Source organism: Athene cunicularia (genome assembly GCF_003259725.1).
Source record: "Athene cunicularia isolate RWA chromosome 26 unlocalized genomic scaffold, athCun1 chr26_part2, whole genome shotgun sequence".
Taxonomy (NCBI): domain Eukaryota; kingdom Metazoa; phylum Chordata; class Aves; order Strigiformes; family Strigidae; genus Athene; species Athene cunicularia.
The window spans coordinates 3,134,831-3,143,215 of NW_020799137.1; the positions used below are offsets into that span (position 1 = coordinate 3,134,831).

Consider the following 8,385-nt stretch of genomic DNA (forward strand, 5'->3'; position numbering starts at 1 on the left):
TGTTATTTCCACAGGTTTAAGGCCTGCTCCGGGGCGGCGAGGCGGGGCCTGGGCCGCGCAGGCGCCTCTTGCCTCCCGGCTCCGGCGGTGTGGGGGCTGGGGGCTGGGGTTTAACCGTCCTCGTGAGGCGGTTGTGGCGGTTTCTGGGCACAAAGCTCAGGAGTTTTGCGCCGACGCGGGGTTCTTCCCTCGCCTCCGGGCTCGCTCGGTTGCAGGTTGTGCCTGCGGGGCTCCGCCGTGAAACGAGGCTCCTTCGGGGCCCAGCAGAGTCTCCTTCGTCGCCCAGGACAGGCTGGTGTGTGAGGGCTGTGCTCGCTTTGAAACGTGTGTCCGAGCCAGCCCCGGTCAGGCACGTCGCTTGTCTCTCGCGGAGCTGTGGTTTGTACCCGGTTCTTGCACCGTTCACACTGTGGGCTTTGGAGAAGCCCATTCCCGTGGTTGTGGAAGTGGGGTACAAAGAACTGTGAATTGGTCAGTGCCGTGCTGGAATCGAGTTCATTAGTGTGTAACAGGATGATAGCGTGATGCAATGTGGAGTACACAGTGCAATGCAGCATTGCCTGGCACTGTCTGGATTGCAGCAGTTATAAAACTGTGTTCTGGCTACCTACAGTTGTAATCGTGTTGGAGTTTACGCTTTGGTGCTGAAATAAATTAGAGAAGCTAATGCTTGACTTGGGCTGCAGACCTTTACAGGCTCAGAGGTGGTGCTGCAGAATGTAAATGTGCCCTTTCTTAGCATAAAAACATTGTTCCAGATATGCGTTTTCTGCTTAAAGGAGCCATTATAGGCACCTAATTCTATATTGGTCACCAGAATAGTCTGCAGCAGACGTTTCGGAAAGTGCTTATTGCTTTTTCATATGCTCAGGACAGCTGAACATGCTGCACCAATTGGCTGCAAGAACCCAAAGCTGCCACTCGTCTTGAAAATCTAAATTGATGCCTGCAGCGCTGATGTCAATTTGTATGTATAAAGGCTTAATACAGCAAAGGGAAATGTACTGGCAGACAGCAGGAGGAATGGCTGAGAAGAGAACTAGAACCATAAAGAATACTTTTATCAGTCTAATGTCTTGTTTATTCACATGGAATAAGATTTGCTGATTTTCTGGGGCAGGGGGGTGGTGTGGTGTGTGCTGTTTCTGCTACCCATTTAATAGCTATTTCTGCTATCATTACTAAAACCTCAGCAGGGTCATTTGAGATGTGACTGCAAGATACGTTAAGCTGAAGATCACCTGCAGTGTGATGGTGCTTACTCTTGACGTTCTGTCCATCCCTATATCCTCTCTCCTGCAGCAGCCATTACTTACTGAATAAGGAGAGCTTTTCTTTAGTTCTCCTAGTTTGCGCAGAGGAGGCATCACCCACCTTGTGCTGAACCTGTGCCAATGTCCCAAGGACAGATGAGCCGTGTCATTTTATCCTGACGTGTTTCTGTTGATACTATTCTTATTCATGTAGCCGTTTTAATCATTTATGTTTGATGTCATTGAGCAGCATTGCAGAGTTCTGGTTCAGTTGGTGTCCATTGTAAAATAGAAAAACAAGATGATGTGCCATCCACGCTGCTAAATAGGTGCTCTGCAAGGCAGATGCACCTGTCCAAGGCATCTAGCAGTGGTTTAGGTATTAGCAAAATCTTTCCAATTTACTAGACCAAAATAAGAACCCCTTTACCTTTCACAAGCTGTTCAGTGTCTTTCATGTTGCTTTTTCCCTAATCAATTATAAACTATTTTCAGTCTGCACTGGGATTTTCTAACTTCCATCCTAGTACATTATCCTATTTGATGCTTTGGAATAAAACAGGTGGCAAAACTGGCCTTTGAGCAGATTTCACAGCACTGGCCAAGAAATGTGAAAAGAAAACCGTCCAGCAGTATTCTCATTAACTGTGTATTCACGGTTCATCTGTCAAATCTTTTTGAGCAGAGTTTAAGCTCTGTTCTGGAAATCACATGCCTCGTTATTCTGGTAGGCCAAGCTGGTGAGAAGTGGAGGGGAGAGAAAATGCTCTGCAGTCTGGAGCAGCGTAGTAGGGATCACCAGCAACCTGCACTGCACTGAAAAGTCCCCAAAGCTGCTCCTCGACAGTCCTTTTCTCAAGCCTTGAAACGAGGTGGGTTTTGCTATGGATGTTTAAAATAAGACTTTTGTGATACTTTTCTCCTTTCCCAGATTGCTGACCCCGAGACCTGTGACCAAATGTACGAGAGCTTAGTCCGAATCCACACCAACTACTACAAAAACAAGGTGAGCTTTGGCATTAGCCATCATCCCTCTTTAGGGGGTGAGTCACCATTTGCTGCAGTCGGCTGCCTGGTCCCAGCAGGGTTTCTGGGAATGTCGAACAGACAAATGAGCTGTCAGGTGGATGCGGCACTACCTGGTGCCTTTGGTAGCTCCGGGAAAGCTGCAGACATCTTGGCCTCTGTGACGTGTATGAACAGTGCAGATGGTGCGGAATTCTTAGAGCTTGGCTGAAAATGAACTCAGGCTGTATGGTGACATTTTTACCTTTCCTAATGCACTACAAGTGACATCTTTTTCTCTCTCTCCTTCTCTCACCTACCTGCTCGCTTGTGAAGTATCCACGCCTGAAAGACACAAGCTTCACTGGAGTGACAGTAGAAGACCTCAAGATGATCCTAGCAACAGGTACTAATACTGTGCTTGATTTGAGAATAAGTTAGTGCAGGAGATAAAGTATGTTCTAATCTTCATGGTGTTCACTGCATCACTTCTGCTAGACACCAGGACAGAATGGGACTGCTGTGCAAATATATTAGGATGTTTAACGAGAAGTAAGCTCAGGAGTCACTGATCTTCAGTAATCTATCAGGGCAAAAAGTTGACTGTATTTTGCACAGGGCAGGAACAGCAAAAGGTTTACAAGGGCTCTTTAAGATCAGATAGCAGGAGCTATGTGAAAGAAATGCACATTTGGTATATCATTCCAAAATGTAGCTCAGCTTCTGTTTCACCATGTTCAAATTCCCTTCAGTATTTCTTCTTTTGTATTAGATTTTGTGAGAAAACAGGGTACTACAATGCAGAAACACTCTCAGCCAGATCATTTATTAAGTGCAAGAAGCTGGTGCGGTTTTGTTCTGCTCCAGTTCCTAACTTTGATTGCAGTGCGTGGAAACTGAGTATTAGTTGTTAGTGATAAGGGACTCCCTGCACAATTGATTGAAAGGGAAAACAAACTTGCCTCAGGCCTCGAAATAGAAAGTCATTAAGATGAAAAGTCAAAAAAGGAAAATATGTCAGGCAAAGCTTTTATAAGAGGGCTTTCATTCCTTTGCTTTTCTGCTTTTCTTCCTCTTTCCCCATGTCTCTCTCTCCCCTCTTTTTGCAGATTTTCTGAAACAGATGGAAGACATGAAAAAAGGGACATGGAAAAAACTGCGAGAAAAGTTTTATGCCAAGAAACCTGAAGAGGACTCGAAGTGATAGGCTAACTCCCAGATTCTCCACTGTATATATTCCTAAAATGCTCTATGTTGCCATGATGAATAAAACCGTTTATTCCTCTTAGCCACACCATTTTTGTTCAGACCTAACCTCGCAGCCTTCATATTAGGTGCCCCTTCTGTTTTTTTTCCTGAAAATACAGGACGTAGCGTAACACATCTATGCTGAAAACATACGGGAGCAGTGTAGTGTAGAGGAAAGAACTTTGATGTTCCATCTGATCCTTTTGTATTACAAGAAATGGAACAACCAGGAGATGCACAGAACAAGTAGGTGCAACCATGTTAGCTTGAAATTTGCTTGTGGAAATAATGATAGTGATGATGTGAAAACGTAGCTGTGCTTGTGTTTCTGCGTTAGCTCTGGTTACAGTGAAATTGAGGGAGGGATAAGTTTAATCATCACATTTATTTCCCTTTTGAGAAGACGCAGGAGAAGACTGAGGGTGACTGTTAACCGTGGTGGCAGTGGAGCAGTGTAAGAGTTTAATTGAGATTTCAATCAAACGCTGCAGCCGTGTGTTGCTGGTTGAGCTCTCTGCAGATTTCCCTCAGCGTGAAGAGAAGGTTCCGCATGGGTTACTGCATATCTGAGGGATAAAGATAGGTTTTAATGACATGTTGGTGTATGGGGCCATAAAAAAATTTCAAGTGTGATTAGCCCATTGGTGTGGCCTATTTTTACTGCTTTGTAAAGCTTTAATGCTTACATCAGTGTCTATTCTTGGGAGGCAGAGGCACAGGACTGTCGGGGTGGCTGCAGCACTCTTGGCTTGGGAAGGATGAGTGTCTAGAACACAGCTATGCCAGGACTCTGCTTGGCTCCAGGCACCACCACCAGCTGCTCCTTTTTATGTGTTCGAACAGTGTTTTCCTGGCAAGTAGTGAAAGAATTTGAGACTTCGCAGCAGGCTCCAGTCCAAAGCTTCACAAAACAAGGCTGGTGTTCAAGGTAGTTCTTCAGGGTAGCATTGTTGTTCTGACTGGAGCATCATACTATGTTTTAACGTTTAACATCTGGAGCTGAGCATTGGGTTGTGGAGCACCTTGGGTAATACAGCCCTGGCTTGGCTTCAGGTCCTTGGATTGCTCTGTATTTCCATTTATAACAGCCCCATTACCTACCAAAGTGCACAGGAAGGGAGCTGCTTTTACCATGTTTCAGTTTTTATTATAACACGATTTTGTCTTTAATTTAGTTAAGGCAATTTACACTCCGGTTCTTAAGTAACAACAATAACAAAAAAAAGTAAAACATTACACCAGAGATGAAACTAAAACACAGGACACCCCTTCACAGTGAACTCCTGTAAACCTGCAGTCTCCTACTACTACTGCCCCGGCAGTCTTGGTCCGCAGAAGGCTAAAGACTAGTTCACACTAGGACAAGCTCAGATACTCATCCTCATCTGCTGAGTTAAATTAACAAATCCATCTCCTTGAGTTTAGCTCTTCTTTACTGCACCACAGTGACGAACAGAATTCTTTACATGGAGAGGGATCAGCATGGAGCAGTTACACAGCAAATACGATGGCTGGTTTGCAAAGATCCTCGTGTACTAGTGCCACTCTTGAAATAAGTTAAATATTGCAGCCCTACAGCTAGTTACACTACACCTGAGGGGGGAGGCCATCAGAATGTAGCACATGGAGATAAAGATACAACCCTCCACATTTGCAAAATAAAGAGTTATTGCAATGAGGAATGAAAGTCCTGTATAATTTATCTTCCTACAAGGGCATTAAGAGTAACGTGGGGGTCCAAGTATTGCGAGGAATCCTGGCCAGTCCCTGGTTCCTGAATTGCTTACAAGTGCTCTAAGGAAAATGTTGACCGTGAACCTTTCCGTGTGGTCTGTCTTTCTCTGCCAGTGACGTCCACGTGCGGAACCCAGGAATAAGCAGCCTCGTTAGCTGATAGACGTGGGTGAAGCCAATGCTTCTTCCGTGTCTTAGTGGTTCATGGTATTCTGGACATCCACAAACCCCATCCTTTGTCTGCGCTTCCGCTGCTCCGTCATCTAGAGTTCAAACAAGGACACGAGTGAGGGAGGAAACCAAACTCACTAACACGCTCCTTAAGCACGTGACTGACGGCTGCTTTAAGCAGCTGTTAGAAAACCCTGTGAGTTGGGCTCTAGCTGATGAGGAACTATCAAAAAAAAATCAAATATCCCTGATCCCTGACCCCCAAAAGAGCTGCAGGAGCCCTTTGCTTTGTAGCTGAAGTTCACAGAATTAACTAGGTTGGAAAGGACCTTGAAGATCATCTAGTCCAGCCGTTAACTTAGCACTGACAGTTCCCAACTCCCCCAGATCCCTCAGCGCTGGCTCAGCCCGACTCTTCAACCCCTCCAGGGATCCCGGGGACTCCCCCCTGCCCTGGGAAGCCCATTCCAACGCCCAACAGCCCCTTCTGCACAGAAATCCTTCCTCAGAGCCAGCCTGACCCTGCCCTGGGCAGCTTGAGGCCATTCCCTCGGGGCCTGGCACTTACTCCTAGGTTAAAGAGGCTCATCCCAGCTCTCTGCAGCTTCCTTTCAGGTAGCTGTAGAGGGCGATGAGGTCTCCCCTCAGCCTCCTCCAGACTAAAAGTTGTACCGGCTTGGGCTGGCTCTGCTCAAATTCCTTGCAATCGGTGTCTCTTTTGGTAAGGACAGCAGGTTTCTACAGTCAGGTGTTCCTCAAGTATTCCTATTTTTAAAAGTGTTTAGTACCTGTTCCTTCAGCTCGTTCAGCTGGGAGGTGAGATGGGACACCAGCTTCATCGTGGTGTTGAGTTTGTCTTGAAGGTTTCGGATCTCGTTCTGTTCCCCTTCCCCCTCATTGCTGACCAGCGACATGGCTCGCATCCGGGGGAACCAGTCGAGGTTCTTGTTCTGGAAAGGTGACCATGGAGAACAGGAGTTGGAGAGGGGAGGAGGAGGAGGAGGGATGAGTCCTGGTAGGATTTAACAGGAAGCCTGCCTGGGCTTAGGGATTAAATAAATTCTCAAAGGCTTGTCTTGTCTTGTCTGCACCTTTGCAAATTTTCCACAAATGGTCCGTTTCTAGTTTTGTTTTTTTTTTTTTTTTTTTTTTTTTTTTTTTTTTTTTTTTCTTACAGCCTTCCGGACTCAAGTTCAGAAGTTTTTTCTTTCCTAAATTTCTTTTCCCTCTCCTTGTCTTGAAATCACCTTGAAGTCGCACTCTCTACTGCTCGGTTCTGCCCTTGGTTCCATCCTTCAATACTCAGTACAAAACATCAAATAGACAACGTGGTGTTGGCTGAGGTTGCAAAGTGGAAATAACTAAGCTAAGACAGAACTAAGGCACAACAACGTGACTAAATATTTTCCAAAAGCTCCTTCTCAAAACTGGTTTTCTTTGGCCAAGTCCCTTGTTCTCAAATATTTCCCAGGGGGTAGGCAGGCTGCAATAGTGACAGAGCTGCCCTGAGAGGACATGTACCTTTATCATCTGCGCCACGTAACTCTCTGGCCCCGTGTAGTCTGTCTTGTTCTTCACTCGCACCAGCACTATGAAGTACAAGTAGTTCCACATATTGTGCTCGTATTTAATATGCTCCTCAAAGGACACTGTCTTGTTGTCAAACTTGTCCCTTTCAAGTCCTGGGAAAGGCAGTCGAGACCAAAGGAGGTGGAGGGAGGGGATGGGGGGTAGAAGGTAAGAAGTGAGCAAACAAATGAGAAAGTACAGATAATTGCATCCTCTCCCAGGTGTGACTTTCAGGAAGCGCTTTTAATAATTAGCTGGCATTTAGCACACAACAGACATCCAAACCAGGAGGAAAATAACCCAGTTGTGTATTCAGGAGGCTTCTATTTAACATACAACTAGCTCTGCTTCCTGCCTGTGTATCTAAAAGCATAAAATGCACCCAGTGGATCTTCTAAGAAAAAATATCAGCTAGACTTATTGGGTTTCCCCCCTTTTTTTTTGGATGCCTTCCGATGACTGAGAGCATTCCAGAACATTTTCTTAGTAATATGGTGCCTTTTTTTTTTTTTTTTCCCCCAACTGGCTAAGTGATGGTCTCAGGAGTGATAGATGCAGAGCAACTACAACTCCACAATGTGGTGGTGTTTCAGTTTAACACCTCATTAACAGAAGGCAAGGAAGGAACACTACATTTAATTTCCCCTCTCAGTTTGTGTCCTTGTTTAAGCCTCCTCACGCTGCAGTGACCCATCAGTGAAAAGATTTAAGTTTTGCTGTGAACCAAATGAAAACCAGAAAGCTGCTGATTTTTTTTTTTGCCTTCCTTTAACCTTAGAACAGAGGAGGAGCTTTGGGGCAATTCCTGTACACTGAGGTCCCAGCAACTCACCACATATGAAACAGGTGGTCTTCAGTATCTCTTCCTTCTTTTGCTTCTCGCTCCTCAGATCGGCAAAAGTGTCAATAATGACCCCAAAAATGAGGTTAAGGACGATAATAATGACAATAAAGAAGAAGAGGAGGTCGTAGACAACCCGAGCAGGAAACAAGGACTCCTGTAATGGATGAAAGGGATAAATGTGAGTCTCCTGCACAGCTTCTCTAGCCACTCCAACCCTGCTGCCTCCTCACACGGGCTGAGGGTACCAGGAATAAAGGGTGTGGTAGAGAGGAGAGCACTGGGGGACAGTGTGGGGGGGGATGGAGCTGGAAGCGACAGTTTCCAGGGAGGGAGGGCAGCTGCACAGCCGTAAATGCAGCAGGATTTAGCAGAAGAAAAGGGTGCCACATGCTGCCCAAACTCACGTCCTTCGATGGCTTCCGCAGAATGTCACCCACGCCTCCGCCGTTCCTCAGGCCGTGGTTCAGGACAGTGACGATGCACATGAGCAGCGTGTCGCAGGCGCGTTCCCACTGGTCAACGTCCGTTTCTAGAGTACCAGGGCAGGGGTGGGGGGGGGGG

At 46.1% G+C, this 8,385-nt stretch overlaps 2 protein-coding genes across 3 annotated transcripts in view; one reads left to right on the forward strand and one right to left on the reverse strand.

The window, feature by feature from the left end:
• Positions 1-524: 524 nt before the first annotated feature.
• On the forward strand, positions 525-3,546 carry LOC113488952 (ubiquinol-cytochrome-c reductase complex assembly factor 2). The gene is made up of 4 exons (XM_026864385.1): positions 525-536; positions 2,185-2,259; positions 2,595-2,664; positions 3,368-3,546. The coding sequence occupies exons 1-4, from the start codon at positions 525-527 to the stop codon at positions 3,460-3,462; spliced, it is 252 nt and encodes an 83-aa protein (XP_026720186.1). The 3' UTR covers positions 3,463-3,546.
• The window catches only part of ITPR3 (inositol 1,4,5-trisphosphate receptor type 3), a 44,442-nt gene continuing 39,444 nt past the window's right edge, over positions 3,388-8,385 (reverse strand). For both annotated transcript variants that reach the window (XM_026864441.1, XM_026864440.1), the window contains exons 54-58: positions 8,229-8,353; positions 7,813-7,978; positions 6,933-7,093; positions 6,200-6,361; positions 3,388-5,503 (exon numbers count right to left, since the gene is read on the reverse strand). In XM_026864441.1, coding sequence (XP_026720242.1) covers positions 5,435-5,503; positions 6,200-6,361; positions 6,933-7,093; positions 7,813-7,978; positions 8,229-8,353 — 683 coding nt within the window. In that variant the 3' untranslated portion in view covers positions 3,388-5,434. The remainder of the gene's footprint in view (positions 5,504-6,199; positions 6,362-6,932; positions 7,094-7,812; positions 7,979-8,228; positions 8,354-8,385) is intronic.